A 20,538-nucleotide genomic window follows, 5' to 3' on the forward strand; every position below is an offset into this window, starting at 1 on the left:
GCTCCCGGCATCCCTCGGGCGGCGGCGGCGGCGGCGGCGGCGGCGGCGGCAGCAGCAGCCAGGCGAGGCGAGGCGACGTGGGGGAGGACCGTGTGCGGCCGGGCCGGCGGCGGGTAGAGGTGTGAGGGCGGCAAGGGACCTGAACGGGAGCCGGGCCGGTGTGGCCGCCGCCGCCGCCATGCAGGAAATCATCGCCAGCGTGGACCACATCAAGTTCGACTTGGAGATCGCGGTGGAGCAGCAGCTCGGGGCGCAGCCGCTGCCCTTCCCCGGCATGGACAGTGAGCGCGGGGTCGGGGCAGGCGGGGAGGGGCGCGACCGACTCGGCCCCGGAACCTCCCTCCTCTAATTCCGGGACGCCCTCCTTCTCGGCTCGAGAGTTTCTCCCCCTCGGTCCCGGGGATCCTTGGATTCTCCCTTCTTCTTCCCTTACTTGGACTAAGGAGCCCGTCTACCCCGATCTTCGATCCCCGGGGGCTATTCTAAAGCAGTCTTCAGAAGGGCAGGACCACTTCCCGCAGTTCAAATAATTCTTGAGTGAAGGCGGGTATCCTGGATTGGAAATCCTGTCCCCACTCGCACGCACTCCCCAACTACAAGAAAGTACTAAGATATCCCCTTTCCCCATCCTGCAGCCCCCAACTTGGAGCACCCTCTTCATGCTTTCATCAAAGCTGGGCCGTTGAAGGAGTCTTGCTGAGGGAAGGATCCACCTCCTCTTCGTAGTAGACCCCCTGTGAGACTCTGAAGTTCCAGTTTCCTCCTAGGACTCGCATTCCTGGGAGCCCATCCCTCACTGTTTCTCTGGACTCCACCTCTGGGTCATTCCTCGCACCCAGGCAGCTGCCTGAGTTCCCTTCACTCTCCCCCTTGTCATGGTGGCTCCCTGGCCTCCCCCACCATTCAACTCAGATGGGACGTCTAGCACATTAAAAGAAACCAGCAGTTTTCTGCTCCCCTTTCCAGACACACTTGAAATCTAATGCTATAGCAGGAGAGCTCAGTGGGCTCTTAGAGGTCATTGAGCTCAAGCATCAGCCCGGGTTGGGGAAGGGACTTGCTGAAGACTGCTCAGTTCGTGGTGAAGCTAGGGTTCTTTCCCTTTCTATCTGCAGTTCCCTGTGCCTCTCCCCATATGTGCCAGAGGACCTGGGCCACAGTCCCGTATTCTGCCACCTGTCCCTGGGCTGGTAGAGTCTCCCTGCAGCCTCATTCCCCTCAAGCGGCCACAGTTCTCATGCATACGTGACCTCTGTTTTGTCCCTCTCATGCTAACACTTCTTTGTGCAATAATGCTTATACCCAGGAGACATAATTCTAACAACTTTTCTTTATATACACACAAGCAGTGTCTCCACTGTACACGACTTATAAGCAGCTGCTTAAGTGCAGATCCACTCTCGCATACATGGCCTTTTCTTATGTTGATGGCACTAGCTTGAGGCCATGGAACCTTCCCTGCAGGGCAGCTCTTTCCTTCCCGCCCCTCTCCAGCCTGGGACCACAGATACTTGAGCCTGTGAGGGCAGGTACACCATTGAGGGGCCCACAAATGTGTTCTTAGAGGGGGGTCCAGGACATAACCCCAGCCCGGGGCATCAGACTTGGTAAGCACCCTTAGCACTCACTGCCTGCCCTCGATCGCTCAGTGTGTTGGAGCTCAGCGAGGGCACAGACCTTCCTCCCGGGTCCCTGCACTTTACTCCTGTCTTAATTTGGAGAAGAAATTGAGAAGAACCGTCAGTTCTGCCCTGAAGTCATACTCCTTCATCCTGTCTGCTGAAGACCCAGTCTCCAGGACTGTGGAGACTCCACAGGACTCCAGGACTGTGGACTTTGGCTTTTAAGGAATCAAACAGTCTTCACCTCAAAAGAATGAAGGCCCAGAAATACTCTTAAATGCTACATTTTGAAATACAAACGAGTGACACCCCTGTGACATCCACTTCTGTAACCTTAAATCTACCCTAGCGAAACCTGCCTGCTTCCAAGAAGCCAACAAATCTCTTGCAAGTTAGCAAGGAGAGGCATGTGAGTGGGCTTCAGAGATGCTGCTGGTGGGTTTGAGCAACTCTAAACTGCCTGCTAATGGAGAAGACAGTTGATGAAGACGCGGACGGTTTATACTGGTGGCTGTGGCAGCTGGATTCTTGGGCTCAGTGGACGGCCCTGGACCTCACTGCCCCTGCGCTCAGCCTTTCTCTTTCCTGTTCCGCTCACCTGAACCAGCTGCACCTGTGGACACGGAAGACCGAGCTCCTTTAATTGCCGTGTGTTGGTGGTGCAGGTTGAGAGCAGTCCTGCTCCTGTGTCTTCATTATGCTCTTCCCTCCAGACTGGCGTCCCCAGGGCACCTCAGAGTCGTCCCCCTCCCAATTCAATTGTTTGTGCTTCCTGTGAGATCATTCCCTCCCTCTGCCTCGGGTTAAAATGCCTCTGAACTAGCCCTCTGGAAGGTCTGAGCGGGGGTAATTAATTTCTGTGATCTTGGGCTCCTTTTTTGCTTCCCCCACCCACTCCTAACTCCTTGAAAGCATCTTGCTTAGAGGAAGCTCTCAGAAAGCCCCGAGTGATGACTGGTCTCAGCATATACGTCTCATTTACAGGAACAACTGAAATAAGAGCTTTTTGCTTGCTTGGTTGGGCTGTACTTTTTTTCCCCCGCACTTTCTGTCCTGTACTTTGAACCCTCCATAGGTTAAAGTCCAGATGTCACCAGTAGCAATCGCACCCCGCTTTGTTTGACACCTCTCCTTCTCTCTGCAGAGTCGGGGGCTGCTGTCTGTGAGTTCTTTTTGAAGGCTGCCTGTGGCAAAGGTAAGAGAGTCCTGGCTCCCCGACATTCCCTGTGAGGTGCGTTTCACCCCCCACTCCCCAGCAGGCTCTCAGGCTCTCGGATCCCTGGCCTGTCCTGCCTTCGGCAGACTAAGTGTCCCGAGATGAAACTGGGCTGTGGATAGGCTAGGAATGTGATGGGGTGTTCTGCCCAGAACCTGAAACACAGGCCTGAAGCTGGCTGTCAGTCTGCCTTCTTGCCTTCACATTCTTGGAGGCCACGAGCTGACCTGTGACATGGATAGAGGCCCCCAGCACTGAACAGGTGTTCAGGAACTTTCTCAAGGCCACAGAGTTAGTGAATGGCTGAGCCTGGTGTCTCAGCCCAGGCCTTTCTGAGTCTACAGTCTACACAAGCTCACATCCTATGCGTCCTCTCATCAAAAACACTCCGTGATTGTGTGTCTCGTGGAGTTCTTGTTCGTACTAACCGGGTCCCAACAGAGGCGGCGTGAGCCAGACTCACTGATTGAGAAGCCAGATTGCTGGGTGGGACCTCACGTACCATGGATGGATCTGGGTATTTTTCTTCCCGTGGCCACATGTCTGTGGAAACTAAATTTTAATCCAAAGCTTGAATAGAGAGCACAGAATTTGAGCCAGGGGATGGGTGATTTGGGCAAGTTGTGGTTCTGTAACCCAAGTCCTTTACCCGGCCAGGTAGAGCAGCCAGGTTGACCTCAGGCTTTCTGTTGGGAACTTTATTGCCCTGCTGGGCTCCTGGTCTCATTCCTGTCTTTGCTCAGTAATTCTGTCTTCCTGACTCACCACCTTCTGTTAGCATAGCCATCCTTAACACAGGGCAGTACGAGTATCTCTGTTTAACTAATATCATAGCCACTTGCGGCCTGTGGCTGTTAGGGTTTAATTAAGATGAAATAAAATGGGAAGTTCTTTAGTCACATTAGTCGTGTTTTGGTTGACAGCCACGTGTGGCTAGTGGCTGCCGTGCTGGACCACGTGGATCCAGAGCGTCCCCACCCCCGCAGCAAGCTCTGTCAGGCAGGGCTGGTCTAGATCTCTTCTAGTCACATCTCACTGTGGTCGGGCCTTCCCACTAGTCCCACCAGGGCACCAGTTAGAAACAGGACTTTCCCAGGGTACGGCTCTGTCCTGTTTGGGTGATTGATCGCTCAGGTCTTCGTGCAGAAGGCGGACCTCCCCTGGTCTGTATACAATGCATTTCTTCAATCCTGAAATTGATTTTCTTCAGTCTTGGAGTCTGAGTGGGTGCTTTTAGCTAGAGATGGAGCCTGCCTGGAGTCCAAGCTTCTGCTGGTGGTCCTGTTTACCTTCCGTCTTTTGAGGCTGTGTCTCCCAAACACCAGGCTTTCTTTTACTGCCCCTGCAAATTTTGCCATGTCTTTATCACTGGAACTATTCTTTGATTAAGAAAAACACCACCCCCGCCCCTGCCACTGCCCTTAGGGCTTGTTAAGTTTCCATCTTACAGAATTATCTGTGAAGTCATGATTTGGTGTTTTAGTTAGATTTTTCCAAGACACTTTAAAATGAAATCGATAACTGCCAAAACTTGAAACGTGTGCTCATGAAGGGCCTGTGATCACACTGCCTTCTGCCAGGGCAGCCTCCACCTGCCGGGACATGCTGCTTTCAGGTGCTTGGGGGAGGTGTGGGGTGAAGGGGCCTCTGCTCCCCCAGGCCCAGAGCCCCCGCTTAGGGCCACCTCTCTCCCTGGCAGGGGGCATGTGCCCGTTCCGCCACATCAGCGGCGAGAAGACCGTTGTGTGCAAACACTGGCTGCGGGGGCTGTGCAAGAAGGGGGACCAGTGCGAGTTCCTGCACGAGTACGACATGACCAAGATGCCCGAGTGCTACTTCTACTCCAAGTTTGGTGAGATGGCCGGCCGGGTCCCCGCCCCCCAGACCCCCAGACCCCGGGCCGGGCGCCCGGGAGGATGCACCGGGAATGAGAGCCCAGAGGGCTCAGCGGTGGCCCCGGTTCCTCTGCTGGCCCTTCAGTCACGGGGAGTGGGGGCTGCTCTCGGTGATCCCCGTGTCTGTAGTGCTGTTTTCCAAGCACTTATAGGTGCTTCAGGAACTGGAGACTGATCGGGGCTCGGGGTAGGTGTGTGAGCAGCACAGCCAGCTGGAGGCCTCGATTCCGCCGGTGGGTGTGCTCCCCTGAATCAGCTGCTGCTTCCCGAGTGGCCCCCCAGGCCTGAGTAGTCGATTCCTTCTCCCTGGGAGTATGATCCTGGGTAGTAATTTATCCATCCTAAATAACCCAGAATAAGAGGTGCAGGGGGCTGTCTTCTGATGGCAAAGAGTCCTCTTCACCCCAAAACTGAAATGTAGGCTTTATCTCTGCTTAGAGGACACGTGGAGAAGCCGGGGCCAGCCGGGGTGGTGGGCTGGCCCAGGGCTCTGTGGGGCTGAGGTGCTGCCCCCTGATGGAGCTAGGATCCCCCGGCTCTCTGCCCTGGGGGAGGTTGCCCAGGAAGAAGTCCTGCTAGCCAGGGTGATGGTGGGCTATGTCCCGGGTGGGGCCGGCAGGAGGCGGGGAGCCTGCTGTACTGTGTTGGGCTGAGGAGCGCAGCTCGCATTCAAAGTGCTATTGTCAGAGGAGATGCTAATTATTTCAGCAGCCCAAACAGGTTTGGCCTGCTGACTTATTAATGATAGCTGTGGCTTTTTTGGTCGAGGCAGCATAAGTTGAAAAGTCAAAGGTGGATAGAAAATAGGAACTAGGCTTCCCAGGTCCCCATCCTCTCCCTCCCGCCCGTGGCAGCAGGGGGACCAGTGGTGGAAGGGCCGCAGCTTCTCCTTGGTAGCCGGCTCCCATCTGTCCCCAAAGGCAGGAGCCAGCCCTCCAGGGCAGATTCCCAAGGGCATCTCTGCAGGCTGGCCTGGGTTCCCTCCTTCCCTGCTGATGGCCCTGGAGCAGCCCCCCAGGCCTCAGGGACAATCCACTGCCCGCACTTGCCTGCAGAGCCTGTCCTGGTGCAGACGCACTGTTTGCAGCTCCCATCACCTAGGCCACAGGGAGGCACTGGGAGGACAGTGGTAAAGAGGACAGACACCGTCCTTGCCCCGAGGCGCTTTTGCTTGAGGGGCCCAGGGAGAGAGGCAGCTAGAACAGCAGTGAGACAAAGCAGAGGTATTCAGGATGAGGGCTCTGAAGGAGACAGACGGCAGTGGGGTCACTTGAGGAACTCTCCTTGAGGCAGAGTGGTCAGGGAAGGCCTTTCTGAGGAGGTGAGGCCTGGGATCTGAAGGCTAAGATAGGGCGGTCCTGGCAGAGGACAGAGGACTTGGAATTTGTTGCTGGGAGGCCAGTGGCTGGAGAGGGGGCTGGGCTAGACCACAGATGGACTTGCAGGTCTCTCGAGGAGTTTGCTCTGAACAGTAGCCATGGGACTGGCTTTTCATGTGTAAATGGACTGGAGGTGGCTCAGCCACCCAGGTCGGCAGTGCCTGTACTTGGGTGAAAGATGCTGGTGGCAGCTGGGCCAGCTGCTCCTGAGAGGAGCTGTCATAAAGGCTTTCTCACGTTCTGCTGCAGGGACCCAGCCTGGAGTTCCCAAACCTTCCCCACTTTTGCCCTAGAAGGTCGACTCCTCAGACCTCTGCCCTGCCCCGGCCAGGAGACACGAAGCGCCCAGCATCAGCAGAGCCAGAGGAGAGCGGTGGCTTCCTGCTGGTCTCCTTCCTGCTGGCTTGTGTATCTGGGCCCCCCCGCCCCACATCGCCCAGGACACCTCCTTTGGGTAAGGGGTGGAGTCATGAGTTACTTGAGTGTGTTTCCACCTCTGTGTCATTGACCCTCAAGGCAGCATGGACACCTGTGAGGGAAGGACCATCACAGCCCACGTACAGGTCAGGAAACTGAGGCTCTGAGACACTCTGCCCTGGGTCTCGGGGCTGCCAGGCCAGCACTGGACACCAGAACCAGCTGGCCCTCTTTGCTGCACAGCGGGGCCTTGGGAGAAGTGGAGATGGGTCTGGGCCCAGCTGTCCCAGGTGGACGCGTGTCTTGCTTCCCCCTGCAGGGGAGTGCAGCAACAAGGAGTGTCCCTTCCTGCACATTGACCCCGAGTCCAAGATCAAGGACTGTCCTTGGTACGACCGTGGCTTCTGCAAGCACGGTAGGTGTCGCGGTGGCTGGGCCGCCTGGCCGGAGGCCAGTCCTCTCTTCCCCCGCCCGCATGACCCTCTGCCTGTCCCTCCTGTCCCTGCAAAACCTGGGGTTAGGCATTTAGGGGCTCGTGAGGCTTTTTCACACCCTCAGCTCCCCGAGTCTCCCCGGGCTCCCTCGTGGACTGCATTCTCACCTGTGTTTTTGATAAGGAAGGTGGTATTTGAGAGGTAGTGTGCCCTGCCTGCTGTCTCCTCTGAATAAGAGCCAGAGCCAGCACTTGAAGCCCTGCTCTTAGTCTCCGCACCCCAGGCAGCTGTGTGGGCAGGGCTCTGACTGGCAGAGGGGCATGAGGGCAGGTGTCCACCGAAGAAGGGATGACAGTCTGACCCTGACGCTTGGCTCCACAGGCCCCCTGTGCAGGCACCGGCACACGCGGAGAGTCATCTGTGTGAATTACCTCGTGGGCTTCTGCCCGGAGGGGCCCTCGTGTAAATTTATGCAGTGAGTAGCCAGCCCCTGCCCAGGCCCTGCTGCTCCCTTTGTCTCTCCTGGGTCCGCCTGGGCTCTGGTTCCTGGGTAGTGTCATCACAGCGGTCTGGGGCAGGGGTGGGTGGGACGTGGGGAGGGACCAGCGCTGCTTCCTGAGCCCAGAGGTGGCTGCGCCCAAACCAGTGCTTAAGCTTTGTTGGGTCACAGGCATCTTAGACGCAGATGAAAGCTGTGGGCCCCATGATCCAGAAACACGCACATACGACCTTGCTGATCATTTAGGGACCTCAGGTCAAGAACCTGTGCCCTAAAGGAAGGGAACTTGGGGTTACTCTGGTTCATGGAACTCTCATACGTGAAAGAAGATCCCAATTTCATACATGGGAACGCTGAGGCTCAGAGCTCAGCCACTGGCCAGGGTCATGAGGACGCAGGTCTTTGGCCTCTAAATCCAGAACCTCCTTGCCCAGCGTTCCTCTCCTGGGCCTCAGTGCACATCTGTCACTTTGGGTGGTTGTGGGGTGGCACTGGGACCGTAGTGACCTCCCTGTGCTGCCTCCGTCCACACTGCTGGCACCTACGCAGAAGCAGTGTTGCTGCCACGTGGTGGGCAGTGGCTGGTGCTGCTGGCTTGGTCCCACTCCATAGGTGGCAGCCCAGGGGACTACAAGTGGCCCGGTGATCCCTCCTAGCGGGGCAGGGGCTGGAGGGGTGTTGGTGTGTCCCCCAGGGATTCTGTTGTCGGACCCTGAGGGGAGGGTGTGTGTAGGGAGGGCCTTCTGTGTACGAAGTGCCTCTGGAGAGGCTCTGAAGGTACCGCCTGTGTTTCCCTCCTTTCTCCAGGGGTGCAGGGGTGGAGCTGGGCGCCAGCACCCAGCCAACCTCCAGGTGGTTTGTGTTGCTCTGTGCTTGGCTAGAGGCTGGCTGTGATTTTCCTGGGGCCAGAACTTGAGAATCCCACCTGGCCTCTCATCTCTCTCACCTCGTCTTCTCCTTCTCTTGTTCCTATCCCCTCCTGCTGCCTGGTGACCAGCCCTCGATTTGAACTGCCGATGGGAACCACCGAGCAGCCCCCACTGCCACAGCAGACGCAGCCACCCGCAAAGGTACTGTGCCTCGGCCCTGCGGTGCCGCTGGCCCTGGCTGCGCCCTTGCAGCAACAAACACAGTGCCTGCCTCAGTGCAGGGCTTGCCGTAGACTGGGCTGGAGCCCTGGCGACTGTGGGAGAGGAGGGCAGGGAGGAGGCGGGAGAGGAGGGGGGTCACCCTGGTTCCAGCAGGAAATCCAGGCAGCAGATCAGTTTGCACCTTTCTCTGGAGGTGGAGAGCTGTCTGCTGGGGCCGGAGGCCCGCTGGGCTTCTCCCTTCCTGCCGGGTGAGTGCGGGTGAGTGCCGAGACGGCTCAGCGCCGGCCCCGGGAGCCGGACTGGAGGGCGGCGTGGGCGCCACGTGTCTGCTGCTCTTGCTTCTGGTTCAGACCCTTCCCTCTATGAGTGGGACTCACGTGAGAGGCCCCAGCTGGGCAGGAGCAGACTTGAGGCTGACTGGTTCTCTGGCTGGGCCGTTACTGCTCGGTGGAGAGGCTCCCGGCTGCAGGGAGGGGTGCTGGGAAGAGAGGGCTGAAGGACCAGCCGGCTCTGGTCTCCTAGGTGAGGGGCTGCCACCACCTAGTGGTGGGCTGGTCCCCTCAAGCATGGGGAGAGGGACTGCTACAGACAAATGGGGATATGCCTCAGTGCCCCCAAAACCAAGGGCACCTGGGGTTTGGTTATAGGATAGGGGTTTGGGGGCCCAGAGGAAGGCTGGCCGGGTGTCCTAGGCAGGGTCTCAACAGGCTGAGTAAATTGCCCTGCGATCTTAAGTCTGCACCTCTCACCTGGTTGGACTCAGCCCGTTGCTGAAGCCCTGCCTGGCCCTCCTCCGTGCAGGCGGCTGCACTCACTGCACTGACCCCCCACGCCCCCGCCAGGAGGGTGTGGGGTAAATCAGACGCAACTCCTTGTTGGCAGAGCTGGGCATGGCTGCGTGCGGGCGCAGCCACCACAATGGGGGCTCCAGCTCAGGGCTCCTACATTTATGGGGCCAGAGGCAAGAACCCACTCGGTAGGGAGATGGCCTTGCTGTCCAGGCCCCACTCCAGGAGCCCCATCCCCCTCGCTCACGTGACTCCCTAGCGGAGGGCCCCTCAGCCCCTAGACCACAGGTCAGCCTGTCAGCCTCCAACTGTTTTTCTGTGACTTGCTCGCCGTGTAGGCTGCTAAACACCTGGCTGAACCAAGCGTTCATCCTGACCTGAAGCTAGAACCTCACAAACAAAAGTAAGGCCTGCTCATGCCCTCGCCCTGCCACCCCAGAGACCGCCTCGTCTCTTTGGTGTTTTGTTTTCAACTTTTATTTTTCGTTTTTGTGTGTCTGCATGGTGTTTTTCGGGCAGTGGCTCCTGCCATCATCGCCAGATGTTTCTCTGCCGCCCGCTCTCCCGAGCAGGGCCACTGCGGAAGCCCTTCTTCCTGCTGGTCGTGCGGGAGAAGTCCCGCCCTCTTTTTTTCCGTCCCCATTGGTAGTCCGCGTGCACGCGTTTTCCGCAGTAAAACCGTGTTGTGTAACTCTTTCCAGCAAAGTAACAATCCGCCATTACAAAGGTCGTCCTCCTTGATCCAGTTAACGAGTCAGAACTCTTCTCCCAATCAGCAGAGAGCCCCGCAGGTCATCGGGGTCATGCAGAGTCAAAACAGCAGCGCAGGCAACCGGGGACCCCGGCCGCTGGAGCAGGTCACCTGTTACAAGGTGAGTCCCGGGGCTGGAGGGCAGGGCGGGGTCTTCACAGTCAGCAGCCATTCCCTCACTCCCCAGAGAGTTAGCTAACTTTGATGAATGAAAACGTCTTAAGGCCCGGAACAAAGTGGGTGCACGAATCCAAGGAACAGAGAGAGTCCTGAAGCCTCTGGGTGTTCTCAGATCCCACGTGACACACCCAAGGGGAAGGGACAAAGCTTTAGGCCTACTTGGGGAGGAACTGGATTAGAACCCCCCTCCCACCACTCCCTCCCCCCAAAAAACAGGATGCTCTGGGAAAGGGTAAAATTTTAAAAACCTACTAGAAAACTTGTCTGTTTCATTCTTGGCTCTGGATGGAAAGTGGGGAGAAAAGCCCCTTCAGAGCTTGTGGCCACAGGCAGGCCCTTCCTTGGGTTTGGGCCTATGTCCACGCCCTTGGTGAGGGCTGAAGAGCTACAGAGTTTTCCAGCCTGAAACAGCTCCGGATGGGTGAGCCTGGGTGCCTGGCTTTGAGAAATTTAGTCTCAACCCAGGTCACACAGAATTTCCACAACTAGAGTTCTGAAGAATGAGTTCACAGTTGAAAGTCACAAAACAGAAAAGGTAACGAGTACCACCAAGTGAGTAATGATAGAACGAGACTCGCGAAGAGTTCAGATTTGGGGATCACAAGACAAAGTACAAAATTAGCATGTGCTTTTGTAAAAACCTTTTATTAGATGACATAGCATTGTTTAGGGTACAGGTGAGTGTTGTACCTTATTCCTAACCTTTCCTAAAAGAGCCACTTTCCTCAGCTCTTCGGTCCTCGTGTGTTTTGTATTCAGTACCCTCCTTTAACACTGCAAAACTCCTGAAGGGGACCCCGCTCAGAGAAGTCTCTTCTAAGCTTTTATTCACATAAGCACAAGGACAGTACATATTTTAATATATGTAGGGCCCGAGTACATACATTCTATCATCTTTTTTCTTTATAACATGTTCTAGATCTATGTCAATATATGGAAATCTAATGTATTTGAGGGACCGCATAATTTTACCAATTCTGTTAGTAAACAGTTATTTATAGTCTTTGCTGCTAAAAGCAGTGCTGAATCTGACATTTGTGAGCTCCCGTCTGGTGTCTGGAGCAGCCATGCCTACGAGGAGACATGCCAAGTCAAAAAAGCATATGCCTATATTGTTCCTAGAGCTTGCCTTTAAGAAAGGCTGAGCCACTGGCCACCTGTCGGCCATCAGACCCTCCAAGTGAGCACCTGCTCGGCTGAGAAACCCGACTGCTGTGCTCCTTGCCGGGAGGGGTCTGGTTCCGAGGGAGGGGAAGGCAGGTGCCCAGACGCCGAAGGTAGAAGTGCACATGCACTTACGGAGGGCCTCAGAGGTTTCTGAGCCTGAGCCCTAACAGGTGAGGCGAGTTAGAAAGGGGGCCGTTAACGAAGGTGAAGGGAGGTGGCAGGCAGGCAGATGGCTTCCCACCAGGCAGTTCTCAAGAACAGTGAGAAAACTCGGGTGTCCTGAGTCAGCTGAGCTGTCTTCTTGCCCTCCCCACCCGGGACTCCAGCAGGGCCTCTGTCAAGCAAGCTCTCCGGAGTCCTGGAACCTCAGACGGGTGGGGGTGGGGCTGGGGGGACGAATCTAACAGCCTCTTCCTACCACGGGGACATCACAGTTAATATTAAGGACACCTTGTGGGAATCCTGGATTCCCCAGGATCAGCTGCGGAGGCCAATGGACAAGCCAAGTGCCGTATGCAGGGTCACCAAGTCCCTCCCCTTGGTTATCACACCTGCCAAAGCAGCTCCCCTGGCCACTCGTCCACGAGTCACACCTGTAGATCAGACAGACTGGACAACACAGGGACTGTGGGGTTGGGGAACAGAGCAGGCAGGAGTTCCGGGCGGTGACCAAGTAGAGCCCCAAGTCCCAGGCCGAGGAAGCAGGGACTGGGAGGGCGCAGCGTGGCTGCCCCCACCACCTGTCTCCCTCCCCTTGTCCAGTGCTCAAGGCTGCCCTCTCCTTCCTTGTAATTCCCTTCTGCTCTTTGAGGAGTAACAAGAACAAATGGAGAGAAGCTAAGGAAGGGCCTGGAAAACCAGCCGGGACAAGTTGGGGTCAGTGCTAGAGTTCTGAGAGCTGATTCCACCGGGTCTGCTCACCAAGTCTCATCAATGTCCCGTCTCTCTGGTCCTGTGACCAAAACCTATCCCCAGGGGTAGCTTAGGCCAGTACGCAGGAGCCAGGAGGGAAAACTGGGTGCAGCCCTCCTGTCCACGCAGTGAATCCCTCAGTGGGGGGAGGAGCCTGGTGGCTTCTCTCGCCTTGTTGCCTCCCGTCTCCAGGGAGTCGCAGATGGGTGCCTCAGAGGTAAGTGACTGGCCAGCGTGCAGCGGGGCGCTCTGGTGCCACGGCCCTCTCGTCCTGCCCCCCACAAGAGCCCTTCCGTGTCTGGCGTGGGCCCGCCCCTGCCCAGAGCAGCACCCACCCTGCCGTGTGCTTTCTGCCGCACGGTCTCCTCCATCTGCTGAGCTGCTGGCTGCAGTGTCTGCACCGCTGTACCTTCTAAAGCTCCTTTTCCCTCATGTTTGAATGAAAATCTGCCACTGGGAATTCCAGAGTCCCTGTCCCCAACCTGGTATTTGGTGGGTGCCACCTTAGTTGAAAATTGCATTTGAAACTTTTTTTTTTTGTCTCCTCCTTCCCTTCTTGCTATTCCCAGTGTGGTGAAAAAGGACACTACGCCAACAGATGCACCAAAGGGCACTTGGCCTTTCTCAGTGGACAGTGACAGCAGCTGGAGCCAGCCCAGAGCAGCCCGAGGGGCCTGTTGTTGGGGACCACTCCGGGCTGTCCTTGGGAGTGTACATTTAACTGCTCAGTGCCAGTGCCGGGGCAGCTCTGGCTGGAGCTGGCGGGCGGGCGCGCTGGGTTTTATTCTGTGGGGCTATGTCTGTCAGTTTCCCTGTCATTTTGCTGTGACCTTTTTTTTAAAGGACATGTGCTCCAGTTTGGTCCCTCAAGTTGGCATCATGTTTGTGTAGGCATCGAGGCCTATCTGGGGCTCCCTGCACACCACTCTCTGGGGAGGGAGTTGGTGCGGAAGAGCCGTGCTCAGCAGCTCTGTATGGAAGATGGCCCTTCCCTTCAGGGCCTCATTCAACACCAGGGGGCCGGTGGATCATTTAAAGCTACGGCCAGGGTGTGCTTGCTTCTTCCCGTCCTGCTGAATCAGGCTGTGCCTATCTGTGTGATTTGAACGAGGCAGCCCTTCAGGGCAAGGTCAAGTGCACCAGGGCCCGCTCCCAGGTAGCGGCTGTTGAGAGGAAGGGCGTGGGGCTCTCCCATGTGAAGGTCTTTTCCCTCTGGGCTTATTTTCTTGGGGCACCTGCTTGACAGTGTTTAAGGTCTATGTTAGGCCGGAGCTCCAGACACCTTTACACAGATGATGCAGTCCATCTGTGTACCTACCTCCTGCCCTATGGAGCATCTGTGCGGTCACTCGGACACCTCTGGTCTGGAGGAGGGGCCCCTGCCTCTGAGCCTGGAAATGTGAAACGCACCTGCGACCTGCTGGGCGAGTGGGCCTATTCAAGTTCAATTACAAAAACAATTTTTATGAAGTTGATTAATTAAAGCTTGTTTTTTAAGCTGTGTCTCGTCACTTTAGGGACTCTGTGCTGAGAAGATTCTTGCTACTGGCTGCAGTAGCTGCCTGGCACGAAGCTTTGACGTTGGTGCTCACTTTTGCCCTTTTGGTGAATCTCATGATGGGAAGTGATGCTGCCAAGGAAAGAGAGGCCTTTGTACCAGTAGCTGGTAAAGTTTGAAAGCCTGGCCTTTGGGATGACCACTTGACAGGCATCTTTCATTTCAGATGTTAGATACTTGTTCATTCTAATTCAGATCTTCTAGGACATAATTAGCCACAGCACCTCACCATGTTACGCTCCATGCAGTATATGCTCACCACACGTCCCTTAATAAGAAACCAATTCTGACCTAACGTCACTTTTCTTAAGGCCTTTGTGAAGGGTAAGGAAGAAGTGCTGGATACAGGGGCAGTTGCGGGTGCTTATCAGGGCCTGTGCGTCCCCTTACGCCCCTTAATCATCCCACTGAGCTTCCTTCCCACACGTCCTGACTCCCTGGTACCCCAACACCCCCAGGGTGGTACAGAACGGTAGGGGATGGGAAGGCATTCTTAGGAACCCGGGGCTGCTCTATACTGTGACAGTGTCAGCTCACAAAAGGCCAAAAGCAAGGCACAGCACAGGAGGCCACTTCAGCACTGCAGACGGGAGGCTCTAGACCCAGGGCATCTAGACTGGGCAGAACCACCCCATCCCACCTGGTGCGGTGGGAGCTACCAGCGCGCAGGGGAACAGCTGAACCAGTGAGGCAGTCCAGGTACAGTCATCTTTTATTGGGTGGTGATTCTCTAGTAGGATGTGAAAGGATTCGGGGGTGCAGGGCAAAGGTCCTGGTCAGGAATGCAGAGTGCGCCTCCTTCAGTGGTACTTGCGCAGCCGCTCGTGTTCTGAAGTTAGAAAGCAAAATGGTAAGTTTCTTCAAAGGTGTGGTCAAAGCACAGGCTGACGGGGAGGGTGGCAGGCTAAGGTCACAGAAGCCATCCTGAGGTTTCCTTTCAGATGGCCCAGAACCTGCAGAATTGGGTGCTAATGTGCCACCTGGCCAGACTCTTCCTTCCTAGGAGGGACACCTACTCAGACAAACCATGCCCAAGACCCCGTCCTTCACGGCCAGCGTGCTTTGGGCACCACAGACTAGCAGAGGGCTGGATGCTGTCAGAAATGGCCCAGGCAACCCAATCGGTGGCCACTGCACACTGTTCCTGGCACTTCCCATCAGACTGACTCCTCTCCGGTCTCAGCACCAGGAACAACCATGCTTTTACGGAGCGCTGCACAGACTCCGGACTGTGGCACTCGACCTGTTTCCCTCCTCACACTGGCTGCTGGGAAGATACAGCCGGATTTCCCACCAACCTTTGAGAGAGCCTGCAGTATCCTACAGAATGCTGCCTAAGTATTACCCTCACCCCAGCTTCATCTTATTTTTCCTATCTTTCTCTATACCAATTTTCTCACTTAAAATAATATCTTATATACTGTATTTTGCTAAGTCCTTCCAATCCCTCAGCTGTCAGAATGGTGCACTTCTAACTAAATCTGACAGTGAACCAGCATCACCCTGCCATGGGAAACCCCACCGCAGGCAGAGCAACCCCGGAGACTCACTGAGCTCCTTGTAACAGCGGCAGTAGTTGAAGAGCACGTAAGCTGCCAGCACCATGGACAGCCCCGCGACGCTCCCCTTCTTCACGTTGACGTACTTGTTGTAATACCGGTAGTAACCTGCAAACAGGAGAGGAGGCCACGCTCTGCCCGTTCTAATGAGGAAAAAACTGAGGAAAGGCCTGAGGGCAGGAAGAAACAGTCCGCAAAAGGGAGCCACAGAGTGGCCAGAATTACAAAGACGAACACAGAAGGGGAGGGGCCCCTGAGGAGGCGGGCGACTTCACAGGCCCCCAAAGGATGATGACACGGGTTCCCCAGGACCAATCTGACTAGTGCACTTTAAAATGCACGGGCCTGAAGGACAGACCATTTCAAATATTCGTCTTGGAAGTTCTGCCTGGCAGGGGGTGAGCATGGTGGACTGATGTCCCCTATGCTTCATTTTCATCTTAAGTCTTACAACAGTTCTTTAAGATGGAAGGAGTGGTACTGATTCCAAGCAACAGAAAACATTGCCTTTTCTGAAATGCCTCAGAGCCCTCCTTTGACAGGACCAATCAAACAAGGAAATTCAAGGGCTAACAATCTCGCCATGTCCTTCTCTACGTAACTTACTGGTCTTAGACAAGGCTTTTACTGGCCAAAATAATTCAGGGCAAAAAGAGACCTGAAGGCCCAGAGACTTGCTTTTATTTACGCATGCCCTTAAGGCTCTGACCTCTTTGAAACGCTCCAGCAATGCCTCTAGGGGTGAAATCCCGCATCAGTATCCAGCTTGGCAGCTCCCCTAATTTGACATCCAGGAGCCTCTTCTCCTTCAGTGGTACTGAAAAGGTAGAGCAAGAAAACACACACTCAAAAATCCCCCAATAACACAAACACCTTTCGTATCACTTACCTCAACCATTCAAGAAAGGTGCATTTGATAACATCACTGAACAGAGGCTGCCCGCGACGCTACGGATAAACCTGGCACAGCAAATACACTGTTTTAAGCCAGAGCCTATGTACTGGCAGAACTGCTGCAGCATGAGTTTTATTAATGAACAGGACTGTGCATAACAGCTTGCTGGGAATAACTGTGAAAAGAGAACCAAGGGCCATGAGGAAGAAATAAGATGGAGGATAGATGTCTTATTTTATAAGCAGGGGTTGGGGAGACTAACTCAGAGAGGTTAGGCAAATCTTGGCCAAAGGCACATGGCATGCAGGCTGCGGAGGCAGGACTCGACCCTAGTCTGGCCCCCATGCTCCTGAAGCCAATCTGACTTCTACCTCAAGCATCCTACCTCAGACCACAGAAGTCAGATGACAGTAAAAACCACTCCAAAGACCCAATGGGCCCCTTCACTTTCCGATGAGGATCTGAGGACAGGAAGGGCTCCTGGTTGGGGCCATACTGTATTTATCTCTGGACTTAAGAGTAAAACAGGAAGGAGGCTAGGGAGGGCCTGGCCCTGTGAATGTCCAGAAGCTCATAAGGAGGAAGTGGTCTCCATTCCCTGTCCTCTTCCCAGAGATTAACTTTAAAAAGCTGCTTAGCAGGTGTCCTCTTCAGAGCAAGAAATCAAGGACTACTGCCTCTTCTTAAAGATGACCAGTCACAGGAGGTGCCAGACTAAATTACTCCCAGGTTTCTTCTCCATTTGGGGGAATCTAAGGAAAAACTCAGGCTCCTTAAGGACCAGCCTCAAGAGTCCACTGTCCACTCACAGGTCTCCTGACTTCTCCCAACCCTTAACAAAGGCAAGGCTGTCAGGCTTAATGACAGCTTCTAATCTACTACAGGTTGCCTGAAGAACTAGACATTTGGCCTTGATGGACTAGACTGACTGCCTGTCAAGAGGCCGTAAGTGACAGGTGGAGACATACATGGCTTTAGGGTCATGGTTTAGGCTGCCCGTCCCAAACAAACTGGCCCAACCTTCCAACTAGACTTAGCCAAAAATATGGAGCTCCTACTGCATGCCAGGCAGCATGCTGAGCACCGTGGATACAGCACTGACTGCAGATGAGAGCCTTGTTCTCAGAAGCCAGCATTCTATTGAAGACAACCATCTCATAGCCACTCATCTTCCCTGGCTCACACTTCAGCCAAACCCTTTTCTTTTTCTCACATATAGCAGGATTATTTTCACCTGAGGGCCTTTGTATCTGCAGTGCCCCTGGCTCATCAGGGCTACCTCAACTTAAATGTCATCTCCTAAAAGGCCTCCTTCCCTGCCTGCCCTGTCTCAAATGCCAGCACTTCCTTCCTGTATAACCTGAGCTCCACTTTCCTCGTCTGTGAAATAGCTTATTCCAAGGACTGAATGAGAATCTATGTAAAAGCACTTGGAACAGTGCTCAGAACTGTAAACTGTTAGTATTACTGTTGGAATCTCATTAAAGACTATACAAAACATTCAAGGAAAAAAGGGAGAGGGTCAAGAAAGAAATGGCATAGAACCGAACTTTAGGACATTTTAAGCATATAGAGTTTCAGAAACTGATTGCATCCTTTATTCTTTTACAAACAGAAAACTGTAATTAGTTTGGTCATATTTTTGAAATGTGAGATAGTCAAATGAATTTCAGGATATGTTCCAAACCTTTACTGGAGTTTAGTGTCAATGATAACTGAGCTCAACACCAAACAATGTCATCTGAGAATGGTCTATACCCTTCTGTCACCTTGCCTGTGCTGTTTCGAGAAACGTTTAACACGTACACATCTTACGTCTCCATCTTGTCTTCACTTGGATTAGTAGGCTTTTCGTCCAAGAATTACAAAACCACATTTCTTCCTGAGTAAGGGCACAGTGAATCTTGCATGCAGTGAGAACAAACATGTCATTCTAAAAGCACCTGGCTTTAAATGAGGCAGCGCAGTGAAGAGTGGACTATGCAGGCGCAGATGCTGCCACCTGCTAATGCTGGGCAGTGAGCACAAAAACGTCCACTGTGTTATTCTATTTCCTTTGTATTTGAAACCTTCCATAATGAAAGGGTTGAAAATGCTTTTAAAAAAAGAACTATGCTGGGAGAAATGTGCAAAAGAAACAGCATTTTAAAAGTATTTTCGACTGGCATAAGGCTGGTGACTCAAAAAAAAAAATCAAGTCACTGCTAGGCCAGGTGAAGCCATTTCTTCACATTTACACATACTACGAAAACATACTCACGTAGTCCACATTCTCATTATACATTCAGGTGCTGACATAGTGCCTTGACATATCATAGGAGGAAAAAGCCAAAAATTTAAATTTATTTTCCTACATATTTGTTTCTCTACTATGAAGACAAGACCATTTCCATAACCAAAACAAGAAATGTATAAGCACAGAAAAAAAAATCATTAGCCTTAAGGAGAGCCAAGTACAGCACCATCACAAAACTCCAAGAGACCATCAGATTCATCAGAGATGTATCTACACTTAATCCAAGAACTTCTTGTTTTGCTGAAGACAAAGGCCTTGGTCCTTCGCAGCCATACTGGAACCCTCCCCCAACACTCCTCTGCAGTGGCTGGTTCACACCAGCAGAGTGTGGTGATGAACAGAGCAGACTCTGGCATCAAGTATTCTGGGTCTAGTGCCACGGTGTAGCTGTGTGCCCTTGGGCAAGTTACTGCCCTCTCTGTGCCTCAGTTTCCCCCTTTGTAAAATAAGGGTAACTATAGTGCCCACCTTGGTACTTAGCTCTAGATACTATGTAAATAGGAATTATTATTATCTTTCTGCCTGTCTATGAGCTAACTGAAGGTCGAAGTTCCCCACACTCAGTTCCTGGTCATGGCAGAGTTTCAATGAAGGTTGAGAAAGGACCACAGGTTCTTGGGGGGGCACGTGGCTGCTTGGCTTGATTTTATGACTTAAAGAAGCATACTGTCCACCTATATGGAGAGGCATGGAAATGCCAAGTGTCTTCTGGGTGCTAAATCCAGGTTTGTTTCCCAGCTCATCACATTCATGAGCTGTGACCTTGAATGGGTCACTTCACCTCTCTAAGCCTATTCAACATACACAGGCGTCGAACCTTCCTGGTGTCAGGCACCGTCCTAGGCATCAGCTCCTCCTAGAACTTAATTTCAGCTTCGGCTTTGCGCGTAGGGTTCAGGTGCAAAGCGCCTGGGTCGCGGCAGGGATGAGAGCAGCTATTCCTCAGCGGGGAGAGAGAGTGGGGCCCGAGACAGCGCATTCCCAAGCCCAGAGGCGCGTCGCCGGGCTGCCGTCATCCTCCCCACCGCAGCTGTGGGCCGCGGGCCCTGGGCAGGCGGGAGGCGCGGCGGGGACATCGGAGAAGGGTCGGACGGCGCAGAACCCTGGGCAAAGGGTCCGGTGCACCTCAGTGAGGGAGAGGCGAAGGCCCTGAGCGAAGGGCAGGAGGCTCTGTCACTCGGCCCCTCCCCTCCCAGTGTGGCTCTGAGCACTGGACCCCGAACCCGACTCCTGCCTGCAACCTGGTGGCCTTAACCCTCCGGACACTCACCAATTGACGCCATCTTGGAGTCCTGGCTGTCCGCTTCTCGGGGCCGCGCGAGGACTGCTGGGTAGAGAGCATGCGCCCTGGGAGACCCAGGAGCAGAGGCTCACGGGAAGCAGGTCTTGACTGGTACGAGGCTTGGGCTGCAAGTGCGCCATGGGTTGAAGGGCGAAGGCCTTGGAGGGCAGAGCCCCGCGACCCCGCAGTTGGGAACCCAGAGGTTGCGGTGGTAGGGGTGGGGGTGATAAGGCTTAGCCTGGACTCCCAGTTCTGGGAGGAAGGAGGCTGGAAGGAACCAAAAAAAAAAGGGAAGTGAGGGAAGCGCATCCTAGCTTTCTTACTCTGTCGCCTTAAATTTGTTGTGAAAGATGACAGGGGCATATTAAGACCTTTCCTCCCATCTGTGCTTGATGAGAGGTAAGCTCCGACTCTCAAGGAATCCCCAGTCACCAGGAAAAGCCAGCGTCCAGGCTTAGGCTCCTAACAGCTTTGATTGAAGAGTACCTATATGTGTCCAGGCTCTGAGACTGCACTCTAGGGACAGAAATAAGCAAGACCCTAGGGTTACACAGCTCTAGCCCTTCTTTTTGCCACTTCTTTTCCAGGCACAGTGAT

The 20,538-nt window shown here is 54.3% G+C and overlaps 2 protein-coding genes across 8 annotated transcripts; one reads left to right on the forward strand and one right to left on the reverse strand.

Annotated features, from left to right (window-relative positions):
* The first annotated feature begins 1 nt into the window (after position 1).
* CPSF4 (cleavage and polyadenylation specific factor 4) lies at positions 2 to 13,185 on the forward strand. Of its 6 annotated transcripts, none has more exons than XM_074345715.1 (8): positions 3 to 281; positions 2,767 to 2,817; positions 4,538 to 4,690; positions 6,849 to 6,944; positions 7,345 to 7,438; positions 8,460 to 8,532; positions 10,043 to 10,213; positions 12,921 to 13,185. In XM_074345715.1, exons 1-8 carry the CDS (start codon positions 179 to 181, stop codon positions 12,987 to 12,989), a joined length of 810 nt encoding a protein of 269 aa, XP_074201816.1. In that variant the 5' UTR covers positions 3 to 178; the 3' UTR covers positions 12,990 to 13,185. The 6 variants fall into 6 exon arrangements, with proteins under 6 accessions (XP_074201815.1, XP_074201816.1, XP_074201817.1 ...); XM_074345718.1 differs by having other exon boundaries at positions 4 to 281; positions 10,118 to 10,213; XM_074345719.1 differs by having other exon boundaries at positions 5 to 281; positions 10,121 to 10,213.
* A 1,418-nt stretch (positions 13,186 to 14,603) lies between these two features.
* On the reverse strand, positions 14,604 to 20,082 carry ATP5MF (ATP synthase membrane subunit f). 2 transcript variants are annotated; one of them, XR_006728746.2, is made up of 4 exons: positions 19,930 to 20,082; positions 16,178 to 16,285; positions 15,460 to 15,638; positions 14,604 to 14,738 (listed from the first exon to the last, which is right to left on the reverse strand). XR_006728746.2 is itself a non-coding variant. In XM_010965458.3 (4 exons), the coding sequence occupies exons 1-4, from the start codon at positions 19,940 to 19,942 to the stop codon at positions 14,710 to 14,712; spliced, it is 267 nt and encodes an 88-aa protein (XP_010963760.1). In that variant the 5' UTR covers positions 19,943 to 20,073; the 3' UTR covers positions 14,604 to 14,709. The 2 variants fall into 2 exon arrangements, 1 of the variants encoding a protein (XP_010963760.1); XM_010965458.3 differs by having other exon boundaries at positions 15,460 to 15,576; positions 19,930 to 20,073.
* Between the last annotated feature and the right edge of the window lie 456 nt (positions 20,083 to 20,538).

This window comes from Camelus bactrianus, chromosome 18 (genome assembly GCF_048773025.1).
Source record: "Camelus bactrianus isolate YW-2024 breed Bactrian camel chromosome 18, ASM4877302v1, whole genome shotgun sequence".
Lineage (NCBI taxonomy): Eukaryota > Metazoa > Chordata > Mammalia > Artiodactyla > Camelidae > Camelus > Camelus bactrianus.

Bases quoted from the DNA above. Each gene is read 5' to 3' on its own strand.
- CPSF4 (XM_074345714.1), top strand. From the start codon at position 179: ATGCAGGAAATCATCGCCAGCGTGGACCACATCAAGTTCGACTTGGAG. The intron at 4,691-6,848 runs GTGAGATGGCCG...TTCCCCCTGCAG, and splicing joins CTACTTCTACTCCAAGTTTG to GGGAGTGCAGCAACAAGGAG. The intron at 8,533-10,042 runs GTACTGTGCCTC...AACTCTTTCCAG, and splicing joins AGACGCAGCCACCCGCAAAG to CAAAGTAACAATCCGCCATT.
- ATP5MF (XM_010965458.3), bottom strand. The intron at 15,577-16,177 runs GTCAGAGCCTTA...TCCTGTTTGCAG, and splicing joins TGCTGGAGCGTTTCAAAGAG to GTTACTACCGGTATTACAAC. The intron at 14,739-15,459 runs GTGAGTCTCCGG...TTCTAACTTCAG, and splicing joins CCGCTGTTACAAGGAGCTCA to AACACGAGCGGCTGCGCAAG.